General features: G+C 35.2%; 1 protein-coding gene across 1 annotated transcript in view; it reads right to left on the minus strand.

The window, feature by feature from the left end:
- Positions 1–3,640: 3,640 nt before the first annotated feature.
- The window catches only part of sr (zinc finger domain-containing protein striped), a 35,765-nt gene continuing 13,584 nt past the window's right edge, over positions 3,641–25,821 (minus strand). The window contains exon 2 of the mRNA XM_090109562.1: positions 3,641–4,542. Within this exon, the coding sequence (XP_089965688.1) occupies positions 3,641–4,542 (902 nt within the window). The remainder of the gene's footprint in view (positions 4,543–25,821) is intronic.

Raw genomic sequence — 25,821 nt, forward strand, 5'->3', positions numbered from 1 at the left:
TTTGTTTAGCCTCCAAAATTCGAACGAGGTTTATGTTTTTTAAGTAGGTATTTATTTTATAAAATAGCTTGTGTAAATACAAATAAACATATAAGTTTATACTGTGGTCTTTTATTTTTAAGACACCACTACACATTTTACATAAGGAATTTTGTTATTTATTTTATTAATAAATAAAAAGTAACAATAATATTTATGTACATATATTTAAAACATAGAAAGTTAAAATAAAATAATATTTATTTGCATAAAACATGGTACATAGAGATGTTAAAATATTTCGATTGTTCATCATGTTTTGCTTAGTCTAAAGCATGCAAATACTCAATCAATCTAAATTAAGTTAGTATACACGAGTGACGAAGACGAGGTCCATTTCTCAACAATGAATTTACCCATCCTATATAAGTTACTCTATGAATTACATTATTGTTATGTACAGCTTACATTAAAGTTACGGGTAAATATTAATAGATGGCGCTATGTGTGATACTTTTTGATAATAACGCCCTCTAGGGACTGGCATTGAAAACACTTCGAAGTAGTTGAAATTCACAATTTTGAATAAAGCGCCATCTGTTGGCAGGATTGAAATTTGTTTAAAATAGTAACGACAGCACTTTTATCAATAGATGTCTCTGTCTGTACTAAAAGTTACTTTAAATTATTTAAATTGGACAAGGGCACAGACAAGGGTGTAACAGACTATTATAGTTTTTTTTTCATATGATTCAATAGTTTTTGTAAAAAAAGACAGCTCTTTTTAAACTTTATTTTTAATTTGTGAACTAAAAAATCATTATAAAAGTTTCTGAATTAATTTTAGTCTCTTTCATCTCTAAATTGCGACATTATTGTGTGTAGTGTTTACTTTCATGAATTTATCTGGCAATCTTTTCAACATGTACTGTTAAAAAGACATCGTTGTCTTTGCCAATTATAAAATATTTGTCCCAGTAAATTTAACATGCTAATGTATCCATGTAGTCGCCAAGTCACAATTTACATCAAAGAATTTCTGGCTTTCGCAAGAAAACTTTAGTTTTTACGACTCTTTTATAGTTCTCAATAAATGTCGCATTTTCTAAGCTAGATATTTTATATCAAGCTTTCAAGGATCGTTCACATTTAGTAAATAAAAAGCATATTTCAAGTTTTCAACAATTTGTATTTTTGCACCTTAGGTGATTTTATATTAAATAAAAATTTCTTTTCCTCTTATATACACATTAAATCAAAATTTAGTCAAGTGTATTTACAAATATATTAAATAGAATTTAGTAAAAATTAGAGAAATTTAACAATACCTAAATTGATACTTAAAACTATCTATAATTAAGAACATCAACAACATTTTTTCACTCTGGCGAACGCACAAGATAAGACTAAACTGTAATAGTAGGAAATTCGTACACATTCACAATAGTGTGAACACCATAAAGCATTACCGTCACGTTGAAATTCGCTGAGGGCTAGAGAGACATTCATCTAACGAACCAGTGAACAAGCGAACGAGTGGTTCGCAGCACCGCAATAGTCCTAAACAAGTTCAACAATACGAGTTCTCTTCACAAACAACACATTCGCACAGACCAACAACCATTGCTAACGTTACATTTGAATTTCCGTGATTCGATGGCAACCGTCAGTGCTATAACAAATTTGAACATCGTGTTAGACTCAATTCACTACAAACCGTACATCGATAACGTTAACGCGATGCAACAATACATAAAATGTCAGAATTTAGTCTTCTCCGTTTCGATAGTCACACATTTAATTTGTTTACACTTTTAAAAATACCTACCTACGCTAGCCTTGTCTATGGAGACTTCGTCTCTTCTACAATAGTAAAAACAGTATAAACTTTTAGAGCCACACTATTTAACAGAAGCATAACAAATGGGTGTAGTCGTGATGCGCGTGAACGACATTCGCGAATGTTCTCTATTGATTCAGTGGGGGCAAACGGCGCCAGTATTGTTTACATCAGAATTTACTCAAATTTTCATGAACGCCGTTCTCGATAATCTATAGCTTTTAGTTGAAAGTTAGTAATATTATTGTCTGATATTCTAAATTCATAACGATCGAACTCCAAAAAGGCCCACCCTGTTTTGTTTGATTTTACTCGTTCTGTGTGATAACGTTATCTTTTTTATTCAAGCGTAATAAATAACGACTCAAAGAAAAATACGTACAATTTATAGACACTAGTGAACAACCATTAGAAAGGCAATTAATTTGTGCTCGTTCAACATCTGTGTAGAAAGAAGTTTGTTTGTGTGATATTAATTAGAGCTACACGAATAGCGAAACGACGACAGCCGTCGCGTTCGTCCCGACGACCGTCCACTAAACAAATATTTATATCTACGTATAAAGAACTTATGAGTATTATAAATAGGGGCCTTTTCTATGTAAATAATTAATAATGATTAAGAGATCATAATTTAAATCCTACTTCTATTACCTTTGCTAGATTAGTCTAATTACACAAATTTAATTATACATGCCACTGGAAATCAACGAAGGTGGAAAATAACTGCTGCATAGGAAATTTGAAAATGAAAAAGGGCAATAGTTACATCTAAAAGAAAGTTGAGCAAATTTTGTTAAATAAATCTTGAGCAAGGGAAGTTCGAGACAAACAAAGTCGAGGTTCTGATCTAAAGCTTACGAAGGAAAGAGTAGTAAATTCGAAAGAAGTAAAGAGAGGAGCAACACGAGAACGAACCGCAGTTGGATACTCAAACACCCACAACTACGACTAGATACTAATCCCAAACGAATTACATTATATAAAATTATCACTTAATCAACAGTCATGTTACACTTAGTATTAAATAATCTGCCGTGGCACGTGGTAAAGTTAATGAATGGCACTGTTTCACGTTAGTTTCAAGTACAAGAACAATATAAAAATTTACAATTACAACTACTAATGATAACGCAGTAAGGTAGTCTGGTTATTAAATGTTTGCCGATGATAAAACACTTAACGGAACAACACCAATAAATCGTAAGCTAGCAATGAAAGGAGACGGCAAACATTCGATGACCAAAGTCGTATACTACCGTAGGCTCATTACGTATCACCAATGATCAATCACCTTTCGATGCATAACACGACCGAACGGTCTCGTATAAATTTCTTAACTACAGAATTTACTGAAAGATATGACGTGTTCGCACTGCACCGCCACACTACTAACGAACTGGTGCGCACACACATACATTATTTTAGGCCATTCCTCTCCGAATCTATTTGTTCCCAGTCTATTTCATTCAATTATCCTATCTAATCAAAAATAAATACATCGAGTTGATCATTACCTATCGCAATAATTACAAATATGTATAAAAAGATATATAAATTTCAATGAATTTACAAATGTAGAGTTAATAAAGCTTCGTTAAAGACGATTTACACCTAAGCGATGAAATTATTTGATAACTTCAACGTGAAAATAGTCATAGTTCAGTTTTGGGGCGCCGGGGGCGGCTGGGGCGCGCGGGGTGAGGGGCCCACGTGGGGCGCCGGGCCCGGTTGGGGCGCCGGGGTGCCGCTCGCGTCGCTGTAGGCGGCCGGCGCCTCGGTCGGCGCGGTCGCGGTCGCCGTGGTGGCGACCAGTCTCTGCTAGAGCGACGCGTGTGAGTGCGGCTCGTGCGAGCCGCCGCCGCGCTCGCGCTTCAGCCGCTGCTTCAGGTGCACCTTGGCGTGCCTCTTCTTCTCGTCCGAGCGGGCGAACTTGCGGCCGCACACGTCGCACGCGAACGGCTTCTCACCCGTGTGCGTCCGCACGTGCGTCGTCAGGTGGTCCGACCGGCTGAACGACCGCATGCATATGCGACACTGGAACGGCTTCTGGCCCGTGTGTATCCTTATGTGCCTCGTCAGCTCGTCGGAGCGGGAGAACCGGCGGTCGCAGCCCTCGACGGGGCACGCGTACGGCCGCTCGTGGACGGGCGTCTTGCTCGGCCGGTTGGGGTATTTGCGCGGCTTGACGGGCACGAGGCGCAGCGGCTGCGCGCTCTGCTGGTACACCTGCGAGAGGATCTCGTGGCCCTTGCTCGTGGACGGGTTGTACTCGGCGAGCTGCACGGGGCGGTCGCCGGCCGGGCTCGGGTAGGGCTCGCGCTTGGGCAGGCCGGACGGGCCGGGGGTCGGCTGCGGCGCGCTCGCGTACTCCTGCGCCTCCCAGTGCTGCTGCTGCGGCGGCGGGCGGTACTCGCAGTGCTGCGGCGCGCAGGCCTGCGGCTGGCAGTAGGGCGGCTGGCAGTCGGGCGGCAGCAGGTCGACGCGCTCCTCGTACTCCTGCTGGAAGTACTTGTCGACGCCGGGCCCGGGGCCGGAGGGCAGCAGCCACTGCAGCGGCGGCGAGGGCGCGCGCTTGTTGCCGAGCGGCGGCCCGTACAGCGACGCGCTGGCGCTCGACGCGTTGCTGGCGTCCTCCGCGCGCGCGCCCGGCGACAGCGACGACTCATGCTTGTGGCGCCGCGGGGAACATCCTAGGGACAGCTCGTCGCCCGCTAATGTACCTGCAACAACGGACACAATACGTGAGCCAAAGTTCCAGAGCTTTATATAGCAGACATAATATGTGTTTAAAAATAATGTTGAAAACGTATTGTTCATCAATGCCAGTCCATTTTGATGTAAACAAAAATAATTCACCGTAATACCGTTTGAATATTATAATCTTATTTATTAGATTAAAGAAAATACAAATAGAGCTTCAGTATTCGCATTAATTTTATAAGACATTCGTTCAAAAGCCTTGAATAAATGATTGAAAAAAAAAAGTAAGTAGGTAATTCACGCTGTGTTTTAATCACTGATTTGAGCATCTGCATTGAAATAAGGGAAGACCGTTACATCAATATTTTAAATATTGCAAAATTTTATCCATAAATCAAACCTAGCGTATTTATTATAAATCTAATAATTTTGAAATAATTTTGAATTTTTTCGCATAAGTCGATTTTCCATTTTTTTTGAATCAGTAGAAAATTTTTACTATTTATTTATGTTTGATAAATAAACATTTAAAATGCAGAGTCTAAAATGGTTCGCGTTTAGCTGACAATGTTATGGAGCGGAAGGCAGACCCTCAGATAAAGACGGAAGCTGATAGCCTGTTATCATTGTAACATTTTGACCAACTATTATTGTCACCTTGTTGTAAACATTCATTACTATGAAATATTTAGGAAAATAAACTTTTCCATAAAGTAATTTTCTTCTAAAAATTTATCTCATTTGTTACATTATGCAAAATAAGTCCCATGTTGGGTTTCATATTTTATATTTAGTATCGATTCAAATAATGTAAAATGTTTTCGATATCTTAAAATTTCCGATATGAAGAAGTTAAATTATAATTTGTTTTGTAATCTGCAATAAAATGTCGATTTTATCTGTAATTTGAACCTTTTCGAAAGAATCTGTCGATGTGAAATAAAATTATTAAGTTTATTGCACGCCACATGGAAGGCTTTATTGTGCGCTTCGACATAATAGCGTAATTTGTGTAAATTTAAATTGGCATCTCAAAGCATTAATTTCAAAATAAGTCATTGATTTTGAAGATTTAAATTTGTATGCTAATTCCCTAACGAGAAAAACAAAATAAATAAATCCGTCCGTCTTTGACGCACGTTACCGTCGGGAATTCACAATGAAAGTTCCTTCATTCAAATAACTGTATCGATCCGGGCCAAGTTAGAGTCGCACTCTAACTTTCCTTTTCACTCGAACGCAACACAAAATAACTTTACTGAAACTCCGAGCACGTGAACATAAAACACAAAAATACACTATGAACTGTGCACTGAATGAAAAACCGCATTGTTTATTTACAACGTTATCGGTCGACCGGGGGTGTACCGCCTACGGGGTCGGGCGCACGGCAGCGGCAATCGCGGGGTCGCGCCAACACACCTGAGATCGGCGGCGGCTCCAAGAGGCTCGGGAAGAAGGCCGGCAGGTCGGACGTGGCCACGGGCGTGTTGAGGTCCGCGGGCGCGCCGGCCGTGCTCGCCGAGATGGGCTTGAGCGGGCAGTCGAAGCCGAGCGAGCCCACGTCGGCCAGCGACAGGAGGTGCGCGCCGGCCGGGGGCTCCGCGTCCGTGCCCATCCCGTCCGGCACCACCTGCTCCTCGGCCCACGGGCCTAACGGGATTACGAACAGCGCCAGCGTGAAGACGGCCTCTCGCGCGGCCGGTGCGAAAGGGACTGGCGCCGCGCGACCCCGCGCCGCAGTTTTATCAATGGAGCGGCGGTCCCATATTCGGTAGCGGCGCGCGCAGGCGGGCCAATCGCGTGGCGGCGGTCCCCCCGCTGACGTCACCGCCCGGCCCGCCCACCGCCCGCGCCTCCCCGCCTGCCCGCCCGCCGGCCCGCCGGCCCCCTCCCTGAAGCCTTCGCTATGAATCGCGTGCCTTCACCGCTGCTGCCCGACATTGACAATGAATCCGCTCCACGTTCCGTTCAATAACAAAACGCCGCCTGTTTATTTACACGATTGCATATTGTGTGCTCAGCGTATGTTTCATTTTTCATTTCGAATTGCATGAAAAATGTATTACGAAATACATTTTACAATTTTTAAGAATAAGGTTGCTATATTATTTTCTACTTCTCCATATTTTTAGTAGGTAAATTAAACGAAATAATACACAATGTTCAATGTTATGACAAAATAATTTTTCGATTGTTTTTCTCACTCTAGTCTACTCTGTGCAATATTTGAATAAAATGTACTTTAATACGTTCTGTAACTAGTTTTGGGAACAGTATATTATTTTATCTTTATTTCGTAATAAATGCTTGTATGGGTAAATAATTCATACGATTAGCCATCTATCTCTACATATAAGTAGTATAGGAAATAATTCGGATTTATGATAAATTTTATGTTCAAATAACTTCCAAATATTTAAAAAATCTTCAATCTAGAAGGTAATGAAATATATAATCCTTTTAAATGCAAAATTATACAACAAACTTGCAGATAGAGTCAAGGGGCAAATTTATACATAATATTATTTTAAATAATCTTTTCGTGATATTTATATAATTCGTATTTAAATCATTTAAATACTGAGCTTAGAGATTTTATGTCATCGTAAGAGTTGCTATTTTAAATGGCTCTTCATCATAGGTATTTCCTGTATTTGAATAAACGCAGAGCAAATTGCTCTACATTTTATTTTTATTTCATTTTTTTCTAACTTTAGATAATATTTTTCTTTGATATCTTCTATATATGTATTAATCAGGGTAAGATTATAGGTTAAATATAATAAGACGTGTGAAATTTTTTAAGAATAGAAATTACAATGATTTTGAATCAAAATGTTTTTTATGATAAGAGGGGATACCTGTCTCAGCTACAAACCTAAAATTACTTATGATAAGTTATCATTTTCCCACAACTTATTTAACGAAAAATATAACAAAATTATGTACCTTACGTAAGTAGGTAGGTACCTACCTACTTATATGTTCATAATATATGGTTTTAAAAACAATACTAAACCTGCTAGTGTCAAAAAAATTAAAAACCTAAATTCGTAGTTTCACTTATGTGCTTAAAAATCATTGGTTAAAATACAGTATACCTAATGTTATGAATTGGCTTAATAGATTCCGCTAATAAAAAACCGTTTAACATGCAAATAAGTCATTATATGGAAGTGTGACTGCCGCCTACTCGAGTATCACAGTTTTAACTAAGGGTGACCATGTATGGAGGAATAGGCACTTTATTCTATTTAGGGTATGTGTACAATTGCGATTAAAAGTCGTTGAAGAAAAATGCAATTGACTGCAATTTAAAGGCGTTGAAGTAATGTTTTAATTATAGTTTTTCTGATTAAAACAGAAAATTGTGTTAAGTTTATTTTTCAATCGTTTTAGTATCTAGTGATGGCGTGGCGAGTGGCATATGAGACAGGTTTTTAATAATAATTTGCGAATCATCGCACATAGTAAACCATGATTCAGTTTCATTTTTCGATATCTACAGTTATCACCTACGTCTTGCTGCATGTATCGCGATGAAACATACAATTGACAAATTTGTATTAAAAATAGGAATCGTGGAATTCCTTTAGATTTCAGGTAGGTTGGAAAATTACAATACTTGTAAACGAAAAAGTGATCCATTGCATTATATTTAGGCCGATGACTTGTTAGTCAATTTAACATGGAATATAGTGTACACACTGTATCATCTAGACAGGTTATTGCGACTAGTCGCACGTGTGTAATCAGCCTCATGGGTGTATATTACTAATTGGTTGATTCTGTCAATACGTGTACAGTGCATAATTATCTATCTAAGTGTCGGTGTAGGCGGGGCAAGTATAAGCAATGTTTATCAAGAAATTACCTCCGTGGTAATTAGTCAGCGCGCCTGTAATTGTGGTAAACAGGTAATTATTAATACCTAGGTACTTATTATTTTCGTTAGGTAAATTTTCCAGCGAGTATTCGATTTGATTTAGTTATAGGTATTGGAAATAAAAGTACATTGAAGAAAAATCTGAATGATTTGATAACTTAATGATTAACTTATTTGCAAATTGCAATGAAACCGCTAACTATCAAAACATCAATTTGTCAATCTTTAAACAGTTCCAACAACTCGTTATTCCCAAAAACGTCTAACCATAACAGATCATTCGTCATGTCCCTACTACAAGCACGCGAGGTGTAAGGACAAGGCACGGGCACGGCCAGTGCACTCCCAGACACGCCGACGCCCTAACCCACATGCAACTAACCCAATTACGAGGACGATAAAGAAAAATAACAAACCCACGATTTCACCGCGTCTAATTATAGCGAACTATTTGTGTGTGCGCGGGCGCAGGCCGCATAGCGTGGCTGGCATGTCAGGGCTATTCCTGGCCGTCAGCTGATCCGGATCGCTCGTAAACACGCGAGCTATTGACGTAAAAACAATCGCCACAGGTGAATCACGGGATGAAAACGTCCCTGCGAGTCGTCTATTATTAACTTGACTGTTTTTGGGCCGAAGGCGGGCTCTATTTCGGCGCGCTAACTCACTTTTCTATTTTCGACGCGAATGTTCTGCTAGACGTCATTTTGTGGTAGCCATCTTTTGTCTTGCAGTTTACTTCAAGATTTTTATAGGTTTGATAGGTATTTATAGTGATCAGGTTATTGAACTATTATTTGTATCGATACGTGGATGATGTTTACGCCATATTATTCTAGACGGCGAGATGATTTATCTATTTAATTGTTTAAACCCATACATATTTGCCTAATATCTGTTTCTTTTAAAAGAAATTATTGCTAATTATATCTACAGCCATAATTTAATTAAAAATATACGTAAAATATTAGTAGGTATCATCAGAAACAACCCTACCCTACCCCCCACTTTTCATATCTCTGCAGTTACAATGAAAGCTTTAAAACATACGTTACCTATTACATGCCATCGGCTATTTACTTAGTAGCACATTGTCTATAGCTGAGCAAATGTACGTCATAATAATATGTCTGAGCACCCTTAAGGAGTGCTTGAGGATTGACAAACACATTGGTTCCCACGGCCGGCGCCATGGCCCGCTACTCGTGAATGCCTTGCACACACACTATGTGTACTTTGGAGGTTTTACCTAAATCTCTTTGAGGTTAAGTCAATCATTTTATAATAGTTACGCGTGAGGCTTTATAGGCTGTTAATTGAATGTGTTGGTGCTGTTTGGTTTAGGAAATGGCTGAACTGACCAACTTCGCACGAACGCAAGTTCCTACATATACCTATGCATTTCGTGACTGTCTTTTATAACTATAGTGACATACATATATGGTAGAGATGAGCACAACAAATTGAATATAATTTTCATCAGCTCTATCGTTCTTCAGTAATTCCCAACTTTCTTAACATAATTGTAAACTGAATATAATATACACAATATATCCTTTTAAAGAAATTTCCCCAGTTGTTCAACTGGTTCTTAAAAAACATAATAAAATTGACACTCATACAATTGTTACTAAGTAAATGTAATGTTTTCACAAACGAGGAACAGTTTCAAATCATTATTTTCCTAACAAGATGTCCAGCTAACTGATGCCAATTGATTTCTTACGCCGTATTCATTAGTAAGTGAAACTGCTTTGTTAACACAGTAGAGATAACTTGTGAATCAGTTGTAGAAATTTCGCATGTCAAAATGTTTATAATTTTATAACTTTAATAGAGTTGGACTAGGAGATAGAAATTGTAAATATAGTGCCTATCACAACCATCATTGATTTATAGAGAAAAGTTAATTAATAAAAAAGGCAATTTATTAATTTTGATTTCAATCTTAGAACTTGTCGTGTTTTGAAAATTACCGCCATCTTTCTTAAATAATTTAATTTCTAAAATAAAAGTTATTTTGTATGCAGTTATCCTATGATGATGAAATTTCTATAAATTTCTTCGTCAAATGCTAGGTATAGACTCTACGTCGCAATATCCAAAGTCACCTATAAATATTAAACATCAAGGTAAAAAGTACGTTTCAATTTCTTTAACATTTTATTGATGTGCTAAAACCACAGTAACCTCGATGTAATAAAACAGAGAGAATAAAACAAATGTTCATACAAACGTTACGAAAAGCACTTAATTTGTCGACCCACTGTCATTTGGCAAGACGAGTGAACTATTAATAAGTGTCGCCAAATCATTTCTCGGTGACGAATTTAGTCTATTCCTAATGCATCAGTTACCTGTCCAAGTGTCCAGCTATTTTTTACCTCTTGTGAATCATTTTGATGTCTGTATGCACTTTTATTAATACCTACCTACCTACAGAAAAACGGCCAATATAATGTAGGTAACTATTTCTTGTTAGGCCAGTGGAAATTAACATTAAATTCGCAAAGCACGATGTAGATTTGAATTTTTGGTATGTTGTTTGGATCAGTTAGGGTGATGTAAATCCCAATTTGCAACTTCGAAAAAGTTGTGCTCGCTGCGCACCACGTGATAAACTGCGAAAATTTTGGACTTTTTCACTTTTTGCTCTAAAAGTCATAAACTATGCGTTTCCGACAAGTATGATTCAGTACATAAATTAAGGTTATTAAATTTGCAACAATTTAAGCCTAACCGCAGCTCTCTAAACCTTATAACGACTAAACTGTGGCCATTCGAAGATGGTTCATTTTTCCCGAAATATTGAAATTTTTAGTTTTGCTCCCGTTTGAAGCAAAATATTGGCAAAAACCGCTCGTTCTATGAGAAGTTCGTATAATAAAGTTGTAGTGCATTTAATTTTCTTTCATAAGAGCATAGAACAAAGTCTGTGAGACAAATATTTCACACACAATATCTGAAAAACAAAAAGAAGGTAGAAATAGATTTTTAAAGAATTGAAACTGAGAGCATATAAAATCATAAAAAGAATAATACTTTTTCATTTGCAGGATAGGTAATTAACAAAATTAAATTTTCTACAACTTTATTTTATGACCTTCTCATAGAACGAGCGGTCTTGCCAATATTTTGGTTCAAACGGGAGCAAAACTAAAAATTTGAAAATTTCGGGAAAAACTGACTATCTTTGAAAGGCCACAGCTTAGTTGTTATAAGGTTTAGAGAGCTGCGGTTAGGCTTAAATTGTTGCAAATTTAATTATCTTTGTAATTTAGTTAATTACCTATCCTGCAAATGAAAAAGTATTATCCTTTTTATGATTTTATATGCCCTCAGTTTCAATTCTTTAAAAATCTATTTCTACCTTCTTTTTGTTTTTCAGATATTGTGAGTGAACTATTTGTCTCACAGACTTTGTTCTATGCTCTTATGAAAGAAAATTAAATGCACTACAACTTTATTATACGAACTTCTCATAGAACGAGCGGTTTTTGCCAATATTTTGCTTCAAACGGGAGCAAAACTAAAAATTTCAATATTTCCGGAAAAATGAACCATCTTTGAATGGCCACAGTTTAGTCGTTATAAGGTTTAGAGAGCTGCGGTTAGGCTTAAATTGTTGCAAATTTAATAACCTTAATTTATGTACTGAATCATACTTGTCGGAAACGCATAGTTTATGACTTTTAGAGCAAAAAGTGAAAAAAGTCCAAAATTTTCGCAGTTTATCACGTGGTGCGCAGCGAGCACAACTTTTTCGAAGTTGCAAATTGGGATTTACATCACCCTAACTGATCCAAACAACATACCAAAAATTCAAATCTACATCGTGCTTTGCGAATTTAGGGTTTTTTAGTGTCGATTTCTACTGGCCTATGTATTTTATTAGAAATATCTTGTCATTTGAATGTTTATTTCGCCACATGTCTGTAGTTTTATTTTTTACAATTCTATTTCTTTGAAAATGTGTCGTAAATTTTGTGGTGTGATCTTGAAATTGTCGAAAAATTTCATGTGATTTAAAATTGGAATTATAGGATTGAGAATTGATTTACAATCACATAATGTCTGTTACATAATGTTGTTAGTAGGTAGATAGTATTGTTAAAACTTCACACAAAAAATTATCCACTGCCTATTAGGCATTATTGCTCTTACTTTGGAGTCTAAATTTTATCTCTAATAGAAACTATTTCAATTCCATTAAACATAATAATACGGAATATTAATTTGAATAGAGAAGGCAAACTATTTAATATCACTCAGTAAGTAATGGAAGCTATGCGAACCTGCCAGCTGGAATATCTTTCAACTTAGTTATAACTTCTAACCAACTTGTGTTAGAATAAGATGGTCGGATAGAAACCTAACCGTGAAATTAATACCTACATAAAATATTTTGTATCAAAATATATTTGAGTATTGCCAACTCTTGGTCTTATAATTAAAAACAACATTTTCGTATAAAGCGTAGGTAGGTAGGTAGTAGGTACATAACATTTTCATCAAGCGGTTGGAAAAGATCAGCATACTTAAAAGTGCCAAGAGGAAAATAGAGCTTCAACACTGATTGCGATCAAAGTATGCTCGGAATATGTTTTGCACAAGCAAAGATACGATATGACCGATAAGCTAGAACAGTCGAAAGCAAAATAACATCTGCTCATCGCACAATAATGTTGGCACGAGTCGCCGCGCGTCACGCGCCCGTCACATTTATAATTACAACACTCGACAACTAATCAGAGATTCATCACCATTGACGCGTTTCACGGCTCAAAAGTTTCGAGTATATATAGGATTCGTGTAATCGACAACGTAATGCATTTACGTATAAGATAGTCGCTATCTTTATGGGAGAGCGTGACGTTTGATGGCTGTAGTTTCGGCCCGATGATGTATTTTCGTGTACAGAATGCGTCGAATTCCTAACAGTAAATATTTTGTAGAAGCCATAAACTTCGAACATAAAGACAACGCGTTACAAAGTCCACGAATATTGCAAATAATAATCAGGTATCTGCATAAACTCTGAAACGCAATATACCACGAAAACAAAACGCAAGTGTGTTATATTTTGCAACAGGCGATCCGCAAATACATTCTTACCACGTATATTTATACAAAGAGGAATCACTGTCGCTAACAATAAAATGCTTACATTTATCCGATCGTGATTATGTCACCGTGCAGTAAATTTTATGGCTTCACAACGACGTTTCATAACATCACACTGAATTTAAGAGCGAGTTAAAAATATATTAAAATACACCTACGGAATCGTTATCGTTATTATGGTTAAGCGCAAGTGATTTTGGATGTGGGTCACATGTAGAGAAAGGAGACATAGACAAATTACATTTTGGGTGTAATTTGTAGAAGTTGTGAATCACGGGGGGATGGGGGTCGATGGCGTCACGCGCCGGCCCGCGGCTGTCACGCCGAGGAGACCCGACTAGTGACGCACAATGGACTTTTACTTCATAATTCTCTACACTTTCTTTCACAGATCATAAAATATTTATAAATAAGTACGAATACTTGACGAATACGAATAAACGTGAATATTTCAGAATGTTAAAGATGGGTATGAAATAAACGATACACAATATTGTCTGTTTATGTTACTTACTTATGATATAATATTTTGAGCGAAAAATTAATAAAATATAATAGCGTCAAAGCATTGCTTAATAGCACAAATAACATGTTTTTTACAAGCTGTGAACTGAGATAATGTTTGAAGTTATTTTAAAGATTATTTTTATTTCACATGCACACAAGCACACAGAGCAAGCTGCAAGGTTTTGCGTCAAATATAGATATATTAATACATATATACAACGTCAATAAAACTGTTTCTTTTGTAATATGTATAGCATGATATATTAAAAAATTTTCAAATAATATTAAAAAAACCATTCGTATATCGTTTCAACTTTCAAGTCACTTACTATTTCGTCGTATATTCAAAGGGAAGGTGAATACGAATGAAACATAATAATTGTTAAATCTTATATCATCTTTTATTTATTTATTTAATCTTTAATCTTAGTAGGTATGTATTTATAATTTTAGTTTCATATCCTTCAACATAATTTATTATATTTTTTTATATTCATTTCATTTTCATTGTTTTAATAATGTATAAAACTACCATTTTAAAAACGTATTCTAATTGCCCGTATTTGACAGTTTACGTGACATTTTAATATTAGGCCCTTCGCTCATGGAGCTACTCAAAAAGAACTAGTCACAAACTCAAATTACTAACGAGTTGCCTGAGTGTCACAGCCCATACATGTTCTATGGAGATTCGCACACGACGCGACTAGTTACTAACTGGTGAGTAACGCGTTAGCAACAAATCACGCGCGACGCGTCGTGTCGGTCTCCACGCTACTGGTTTCCCGAGTTTCTTTGTTTTTTATGATAAAAATGAACGAGCAAACATTGACAAGTGACTGAAACCTTATAACTTGAGTAGCGTTGTATGCGAGATACAATTTGTAACTGGTTTGTAATCGTAATTACTGATTAGTTCAGTCATTTTTGAGTAGCTCCATGAGCGAAGGGCCTCGTGTAATACTTTATTGGACGGATAAGTTTTATCCAAGCATTGAAGAATGAAATTACAAATGTATTTAAAATGAATTTGTAATTTCATTGTTCCGACTATGAAGTCAGGCATAATTTGTCGATTTTGAGATACAAAATGTTTATGGTATTAATTTTGTTTACGATTTTATTTTTAGACTGTTCCATGATTAAGTGATTCCCTATGAAAATGTCGAAAATTAAGCTTCTGATTACATTTCGACTATAAATAAATTATCTTTGAAGATGTAACCAAATGAGTTACAGATATTAAATAATGTCTCTCTAAATGAAAATGTTAAGGATGTATAAAGGAAAATGTTCTTTAATCACTTTCATACGTAACATTGGTTTAATTAATTGGAAGTTAAAGCGCTGTGGGTCGTAACGATATAATATGGTTGAAGATTGCTTTTCTCTTTTCATTCTTTCCGAGTTATTTTCCTTTACGAAAGAATAGCAATAAAAACTTTTCGGTAAAATTTTCCGGCAATTATGAATATGAATAATGAGCGATATAAAAATAGAGCTAGTATAAGCTTATAGCGGTACTTTTAAAACTGAAATATACGCTCTAAGTTTCAAGTGAGTTTCTCTTCGAAGGCCATTAGCCAAATCCACTTACTTATGAGTCGAGATTTATAAAATAAGAGCGCAACGCTAGCGAGATAAATAGCTGTTCCTTTGTTTATCATCGAGTGCGTCTATCATCAATAGCCTGAATAAAAGCTAGAATAAACATGATATCGCGTCAATGATAATCAAGTAATGACGTCATATGTGACAAAATAATATTTAAACGGAAACCTCTGAACGTTTTGCGTCAGCTGGTCACCTGTTGCTCTGCCCTTGCGAGCAACCTCAGCCAGGGCCGCGATCGATACCAATGACGTATACCCTCATTCATAAAGAGGGAGGCCCCCCCCTCCCCCTCCCAACGCGGCACCTGCCTCCTTGTAGGGGGAAATTTATGAATGGTGCGCACACTTGCGTATTCCGTTCAGTTTTTTGGTGCTCTGGGAATTTGATGCGATACAGTCAAGTTTAATGTTAGAAGTTTTTACTGGTTTGTTTTGTGTATTTTGATATTTTAATTATGTGGGTTGGTTTAATTATCTGTGGGTTAGAATTTCAAGGAAGTAACGTCAAGTTGAAATGTGTGATAATGTAGAGATGTGTTTAAACTTTCCTACTGCCTACTTGCATTTTAATTACGTTTATTTTATCAAAATTAACATGGAAGTCAAACTATCGTTGATCGTATTTTACAAACCATTTAAAAAACAATTCCACTAAATGTTTTCTAATATACAGACCATCCTAGAGTTCTAGGCCGCAAGGTAGGAACTACGAAGAGTAATCGACATCCACTGTCAGACACTACACGTGGGCCGCTCGATTGGACACGCACGCGACAATCAGTGTCAGAGACTAGTTCGTATGAAAAGCCGTAGAGTATACATTTTTGAAATTTAGGATAATTAGTAAAATGGATTGTGTTTATGTTAAACTTGCATGAACAAATGCTGGTACCATAACCAGCTTCATTACGTAGCAACGAAACCTTCTAAGATATAAGAAAAATCGTAAGACCGTAGTAATCATATATTATCAAATAAAACACAGCAATAACGAAGATTATACGTCAAGAAATATCTGATTAGAGTTACATATGCATCGGATATACTTAGCCTAAGAAATGTACCAAGACGTGACGTACATAGATAATACAATATACTGTGACGATTTATATGATGACGCAATCACTGAATCTTAGAACAATATGGTATAATCTCAGCTATTTCGATATAGATTATTATACTAGAAGATGAACTCGTAGAAATTCTTAAATGACGACTAATCTATTTATCATGTTGACGTAAAATAATATAAATGTAGGTCAATATTAATACCAATAGAACTTTAAAACAGCTATAGGTTAAGTGAATTTGAGGAACACCTCAGTACTAATCAACAGCAGCAGTAAATAAACACCAATGAGTACTATTCTACAGTCCTATTATTGCCTCTACTATGTAATTTAATTCCTCCAATACGGAATAAACTTTCGCTTAGAAAAGCTATTTTGAAACCAATCCACCTCTACCTATAAACAACGACTTTGTTTACACTCTTTAAATGTTTTCTTATCAAAAACATGTTTTATTCAAACTAGTTCGTAATAAAATAATTCAAGTTATAACGTAAGCCATTTAAAATTTATTGTATCATCGTATACTCTATATTTATTGTGAAAGATATAAATCTTGAAGAAATGGCGCAAGAATTTAGGCTCATTAATTTTATGAATTAAAATGTTAATAGAGGATTTGACGTTTGAATATAATGTATACTTATTTCAATTTTCTGGAGACAGAATATTAATGGTTGTAAAGTTGATATTTCGAGATGGAATATCTTATTAGGAATTTAAGTTTCTTACTATGATTTATTTTATACCTGTATAGTGTATACTCTACTACCTATACAAATTTAAATAATGTCGTATTGACGTCTTAAAAAGGATTAATTTGATTTGTAGATTTGAAGATTTTATACATAATAAAAAAATGGAAGTATGAAATTCATGTTAGTAACATTTTTCATAAAATTTTGTATAATCGTCGATCAAAAATATTTTCTCATAAAATTTAATGTTTACAGCTCTGTACCTTTCTATGTTTCCGTGTGTAATCAGCGATGCGCACGCGTCTCTTATTTATGCCGGATTACGCCCGCAATCAAGTCTCGTTAAATAAAAAGACCACATAATAATATATGACAAGGTGTCAACATTTTTGTTTTACGAATATTGAAAGCAAGATGAAATATACAGAATTCACAGTATAAAGTTATTAAATATTATGTTTTAAATACCATAGGTACTATAAAATATCAAATACCATAATACAATTTTAAACAATAATATGCTATAAGTTTGGCAAATTATATTAAATACATACTGGTATAAGTATAAAAGAACGTAGCTACTATAGACTAAAGACAAATTCCGTGAAATTAGTAGATGCGTCACATTATGGTTTACGACGAAAGCATAATAAGCAGGCAACCCCAATAATTCGTATTTATTGTTGTGTGTGTTGCCAACCTATGGGTAAATGGGGGGAAGGTAGGGGGAGGGGGAGTGGGCTATCAGCTGTCTTATTCATAGTGTGAAATGAGGTTATATAGAAATGTCCTACCAATTTACAGATTTTCGCCGAGGGTGTGGCTGTTTGCTTTGCGTGTGACCTAATTCCTATGTAAATATATTTCAACATATTCCTTTGAAACATATTTCATATTCCTTTCACATATTGAATTACTTATATTTATTTGGATCCTCAATTTTCTGTTTATTAGAATATGATAAGGGTAATTAAATAGCAGTGGCGATATAAATTATAAAACCGTTTTCGTTAATATTGTTATTAATTATCCACTAGATTACTTATATAGCATCATTCAATTCATCCCATCTACATTTACTACATCCCTAAACCCAGAAGTATTCCAACAAAAAGCAACAAAACTGAACCGTTCAAAAGGTTCCACGAGCGTTCAACCTGCGATCTGCCCCTGGCATTGCCATTGACTAAACCTTCCGATCAATGTGCCCCTGAACTTGGCGCATGCGCTCTGCCCCTACGTCACAGCGTGGCCATGGCCGAGACACCCGCCCCATCCCCTCTGGGGTTTCATTCATCGTTGCCTGACCCTCAACTTTGCCATTTATGTATCGATCAGTGATGCTATGCTTGTGGTGAATTAGCCGGCCTGTTTGTAAGTCACACGTTTAAGATTTATTGCTATTTGAAGTAATCAGGAAGAAGTGATTTGTTTCTCTTATGAGGTAAGTAGGATATTGACGGACAAATAATAGATTTTTTTTTATTTTTTTTTTATGTTATGTTATGGGAAGGCAAACGAGCGGACGCACTGCCTGGTGGAGATTAAAAATTTAATTTAAAATATGGTTATACGTGTCATTTTTATGAGCTTTGTATAGAATATGTACTTAATTAACGTTCTCGTTAACAAACTTAGTTTTCATTGAATCGTATTTATATCAATTTTTTATTATATTATGCTAGTATAGTGCACAGCTGTTGACAAACATATACAGATGTTATAAGGGGTTTTCCATTTTGAGTGTTACTGTAAATATACATATAATTAATTTTATAAATTACTTTTAACGATAGCAATAAATACAAGCATATGTTTAATTAAACACGTGAGAGCGGACACACCCTTTTGAATATACATATTTCCTTATGAATCTTAACGTTACATAATATCTTCATAATTTTCGCGAATTAATTTCATATTTTTGCAATAAAATTGACATTGGTGGAGAGATTAAATTTTCAATCATTGGATATTTAATTCTGATGGGTATTAAGAAATGATTCCTATTCAAGTTTTATAAAATCTGTACTTATTCAAAGTGCAACTAATAGTTATTTATTTATGAAGATTCAAGTCCATTATTTATATGAAGATTTTAATGAAAGAAATGCTTTTTTTCTCAACAGAAGTCAAAACATCGCAACCTTCATTCGTATTATTAAAATTAAACTTTTGCTATTATTTATTTCATGCTCATGGTAGTAGGTACCTAGCTACGGCCATTTCCTTTCAAATATAACTATAATATGCAGTGGTATATTCTCGTGTAATAAATAATTCATTCGATAAATATATGACATAATAACAAAGTTTAAACTTTATTCGCTACATTATTATCGTATCAACATTAGATAAATGATTTTGTAACCGCATCACGCTTCCGCACAAACTGATACACTATTGGGGATATTTTTAGATGTGACGCCACTCTAACTAATAGGATTACACATTACTGTACTCTAAAAGTGTATTTTACAATAATCTCCGACTTTGAACTCTACCCTTTTCGGTCGCACGTGGACAACCTTTCACATTTGTAAAGAAAATGCATGGAAATTGGCCTATAAATTACAGGATTGTCTCGTCATGCCCGAGCATTATGTACTTTGCCTGCAATTACCTTCAGTTGAAATTTATTTAATGGATAGAGGTTCCACATGGCTGCAATTTAAGCGTAGTTGACTTTCAATTTATTGCTGCGTATTTTGCGTATAATAAAATAAACAAAACAAAGATTGGAATTGAGAATACTTGCGGTGAAATTGACACATGCGCCAGTTATACAAGATGTAATTGAAATGACTGTATTAATTAAATGAATTCAGTATTGGGTTTTTGATCTCGACCGTTACTATAATATGGCTAATGTGAATATAAATAGAAGAAAGACGGAGCAAATTATGAGTGACTTTAATATAAGATAAAAACAGGTTTTGTTATGAATCATGTCACACCAAACGCCGTCGCTGGACAGGATACATCCTTTTATCTTCATCTCTCTTATTCATAACTCTGATATATCTCTTTATAAAATGCATTTAGATTTTTGTTATGTTTATCCTTAAAATAAGATATACTTATAAGATATAAATAAGAAGCTTAGGTAATTTTTCACTCGTTATTTTACTGGAGACACCAAATTTTTGAAGTGAAAACTTCTTTAGCGGCGTTGGGTATATAAAATCTTAAACTCGCGTCAGGACACGTGGCCTGATCGAAAAAGCGTAAGACGGATGTTTTTTTTAGCCCTTATATTCCATGCGTAAGACGGATACCATTCTAAAATATCAAACATGCTGAACGTTAATAATTAAGTTTTCACTTCTGCCGGCACTCCCGGAGTGCAACCCGTCTTTTTTTTTATAACTATGAGGTAAATTTTGAAGTTAGATGAACTATGCTTTGAATGAATACATTCTTTGTCCAGTGACCTATAGGTAATACCTACAGGTACTTCAATTGGTTCCTATCAATCTATGACATAAGTACAAGAAATACTTTTAGTTGCACAGTTATATTTGCACGTTACAATTAACTTTTAACAACCAACCGCAACAAGAATCGACGTCAAAATCCAGTAGCCATGATTCGTATCTTCGGTAACTCAATCCAAACAGTAGCTTGCAAAAACCACATCCCAATTCCCCAATGAAGCGCACAATTAAAAAACAATTACGTAATCATTAATTGAAAATCGTAGTGTGTGTAAGGTTACGTATGTAGTGGGTCGGCATTGAGGCGCAGGGCCGCTCAGTATGAATGGAGCCGTCGTGGGCGGCGCGCGTTTCATTCATGCCTTTGCTTTAAATGTTAGCAATTAGCCAGATGTGATTATCACGTGGTTTTATAGATTTAGGGCTGATTTGGCCATGTAGTTTGATCAGAATCCTGAGGGATTTGTAAAGGTTATTAAACTTATATTGTAATGTGATTGTAATCTACGATATAGATCATGAAGTATGAATGAGTTCATAAAATGGTTTACTGATTTTTATTTTTCATAGACTTCTTTTCTTTACCTGAAGTTATATCTTACAATGTTTATAAGATGTGTATAAGTTATCTGTATTATTTTGTAGACTTTCTGAAGCGATATATCATATAAATCGGGTTGGTACAGATAGCTTATATCAGTAAGAGCTTTTGCCCATCATAAGCTGTATGTTTAGTTTTATTCTGTATTTTATCTAGCACAATAGGCTTATTCATTCATAGTCAAACTTTCACGTCGAGACAGCTAGTTATTATTTGAATTCGTCCTTACTAAGTAACATTAGTTGCTCATTATAGCGTAGGAGTCAAGGTAAGGCCTGCAAGTTTTGCTAACACGGATTAGAGCCCGCCAACACACAACCATATGCTTCTAAAATCGTCTTTGGATTTAGTGTATTATTTTTTATTAACGATTCCGTGCGCAAAACCGACATAAAATGTACATATTTGGCGATACCACCCACTCTTGTTTTGATAGAGTTAGCAATATTTGTTTTTGATTTTAGTGATTTAACACGTTTGATGTTGAAAAAACGCGTGACTGTTATGTAGCTCGATTGCGATGTTTTTACTTTTTACCTTATACAATGTTAACGCCACATCATTTGTACAAATTGTTTGCTAGATCCATTCATGTGGAAAAATTGTTATATGTAATGGTAAATAATTGAAGTAACTGCAAATGAAGGTTTTTTTTAAGTCTTTAAGATAATATTTGTGCTACCCGAGCCTAAAAGTTGAATTAGATACACAAACTACCTACTGATAGTCATATCTGCTATTTATTAAACTAATACGTCCGAGAACTTACGAGATTTCTAACAAAGATTGTATGAACTGTGTTTAAATTATTGAATAATTACATATGCGACCGTTTTATTTTGCTTAAAAGTAGCAGAAAAAGTTAAATTACTTAACACATCAAAATATTGGTGAATATAATGGGGTTTATTTTAGCAGACGACGTGGCCAGACAGACCTCCTAAACTTGTAGTATAACTGAAATGTATTCTGCTACAATAATATTGTGTAAATCAATGTTGGATTACAATAGCATTTGTCGTCGGCGGACTTGCGGCCTGTCAGTTTGATATACAGCACGAATCAACGTCAAATCATTCGAATATAGTCTTGGTTTGTAGCAATATTTCCTTTATATTGAAATTTAAAGATTTTTGCACGATTTTATATCGGTGTGTTCTTTATTCTTCTTTCCCGATAAATTAAATCTGCAGAGGTTCTTTTAGTTTAGCTTGTTTAAATTTGGTGTTATAGCATATTGGCTCTCCGTATTTTCTCGCTCTCATTATTCATGTTTTGGGTATTGTTTTTTAAATACTTATTTGCATTAAAACTATTCTGGGAAACGTTTGTCCTTTACAATTTCTTTCAGCGGTTAAAGATGTTTAAAATTAGGACAGCAATAATTAGATATACTAGATACTTTATTTAATAAATGGATTATTAACTTTGTTATCTGTTGTTTAATTGATAAAACGTGAAATGAAGGCTAAAATAGTGTGTTGTGTGTGTGTGTGCTTACGTTTGCTTTGAAAGAAACTTAATAAAAAATAAAAAATTTGCTTAAAAAAAACTTGTAACTTGTGTAAAGTTACTGTAGCTACTAAACTCTTGTTAAAAATGTAATTTGCCTCAACAATGCTTTTGCTTGTCAATAGAGTACTTTAACCACACCGCATACGTTTGCAAATACTGTTTTAATAGAATATGATATAATAAATATTAATATTGCATACATTATTTTATTTATTTATCATAATGGCTGTAGAAAAACCACCCCAAAACTAAACGAAGTCCGAAACGTTAGACACAATCAAGACTGATTCTTATATCTTTGAAGTATCAACTTCATATATTGTCGAATTCTCATCTGCACTCAGTTGGACAGCTTACTTAAGTGACGGCATAGTGCTGAATCTTATTATTTTATGCTCTTATATCGTTCTAGATAGGTCACCTGGTGGTTCAAATGACCCATAACTTTTTAACATGGGCCTGTAGTCTACTAGAGATACCTGTTCAACAATGTAACTAAAGTTGTGATTACCGCAATATTATTAAACAAAATATATTCAGCAACAGATTTTATTGCAGTTGCGTAGTTCAAAACGAGCGTATCGTCAATTAGACACAGATTACTTCTGGTATAATGTTATGAAGTCCATTTATTGCTGACATAAATTAATTGCACATGCTCATAATGTGTGCAATATTTACGATACAATGGAAATTTTAGGGCGCTGTTTATTATATAGTATTAAGACATAATGTCTGTTTATTATTAGTAAATAGTAATATAATATTTGTGTATGTGTTTTCGTATTAAAATTTGTCCTGATATAATTGAAAATAACTGTTGTATTGTGAACTATGAAGGCACACAACATACAGTAAATATACTATTTAAATTCACTGTATTATTAGCAAAATATGATCCTTATTGTTACTCTTATTTAGAACTAATTTCTTCGTTCCTTTTGTTTTCTCGTTTTTATTAATTCTATCAAAGTAACTATTACCTATTATTGGTGTAGAAATATAAAACCTTACCTTAGTAACATGACTTATACCAGAAACCACCAACTAGAAAATATAATCATCATCATCAGCCCATACATGATGTTCCCACTGCAGAGACACGTGCCTCCCATAAGGGATCTAGAAAATATATTTGACACTACAACAAACAAAAGAACATAATATCCTTTGCGTATCTAGTCAGCTGCATAACCTAATGAACCGTCATTTTGGTCACATTAGACGCGCTCGCAGACGGCTCTAATTAGATGAGCGTGTCGGGGTCCTGACCGCAATTACTTGTGCCCGTAAATATATGTGTCGTAAGGGTCCGCCTGGTCACGTGTTTGTTGCAGTTATGTGGAGTAATGGTAGTGTAGTATTGGTATTTCTTGCAAGGTTCAGTTTGGTTTTGGCAAACGGTGCAAATGAAATAACTTTCATGCGGCCTAGAAAAAATAAGTGTAAACTCTACTACTGTAGTTATTTCTACCTATTGGATACTTTTTACGAGAATATAAATCTTGAAGAACTTGAAAATGGTAATTGTTGCCTGGCCTGTTGCACGATAGTGTTAAATAAGACTTTTGCAGTAATGAATGAGTCAAAGAACAATAAAAGAACGTTACCTCGGACCTGTCCTTCATAATGTAGAAGGAAACAATTTATTTAAATTGTAACATGAACAGGAGTGAAGTAAAAGTGTCCCCCTGATTAAAGCAATGCTTTCCACCTTTTAAACTGGCCTTTATAGGCTTTTAACAGTCCAATCGTTTCTACATAGTGCCACCATTGTTAACTACAAAGAATGTTCGAGACTTGTTGCATCTAGAGTTAATAGGTGCTTAGTTAGTTTCTTATGTTTAGGAATGTTTTCCCGTTGTATTTGGAATATTATGTTCTTTTTATGTGCTTTGTGGACAATAATATTAAGGCAATTGGACATAGGTTACATGAAAGTGGAATTAGCATAGCTATTCAGTATGGTTATTGCTAGATTTGAGTCAAGTTACATAATGGATTGTTTTCAAACCAAATTCCATACTTATGGAAGTAAGTTTACGAGTTTGTTACCCAGTTTATTTATGCAGGAATGGCAGCATCCTCTTATTGAGAGCAAATTGCAAACACATGAAGTCGAATGCAAGGTAAGCAATAAATGGTGACTAAACACATAGACAAAAAAAAATGTTTTGATAAATTTTATTCATTGAGTTTGCACGTCAAAATAAAGTAAATTTTAAAAGCTAAGTCAATGTACCATACTAGCATCATATTATAAGTCAAGATTAATAGACCGCTATCCACAAGACATGTCATACGACGTGTCGAAACTGCATTGACCGGTCAGGGTCTGCCATCAATTAGAGTATCCGCTTTTTTTCTATTAGCCTGTATATTACATTAGTGATGATTCAATGAGGGCACGCGACAGTTAATTACTTGATGAATTAATGAACACTTGCTTTGTCTGATGCTGTGACTGATTGGCGTTCAAATTGAAGTGAATTCTGCTTTGTGTTTTAAGTGGATATGTTATACAAGATTGTGTTGTGACTGGAATATAATATGAAATCTTTCAAGGTGAATGTACAGTTTTGATTAACCTAAGAATAAATAATGAATAAAAAGCGCTGTTTTATTAGTTGTAATTTCTAACCTATTTCTTACTCTACCTCTACTACTCTTTTCTACCTTTTCCCCAAGCTTGTATAAAACTCTATAATTAATTGCATTCTATTGACTGCAAAAAAATCCTTGACCTTGGATTTTAATAGTCCTGAATCGTAATAAAATATTTGCTTAGTTGTTAACAAGTTCTCGTTAAAGAAATTAAAATTGTGATAGAAAAATACTACTTGAA

Source organism: Colias eurytheme, chromosome 14 (genome assembly GCF_061535395.1).
Source record: "Colias eurytheme isolate Ceu_HAF_F1 chromosome 14, ilColEury1 Martin Lab GWU primary, whole genome shotgun sequence".
Taxonomy (NCBI): Eukaryota; Metazoa; Arthropoda; class Insecta; order Lepidoptera; family Pieridae; genus Colias; species Colias eurytheme.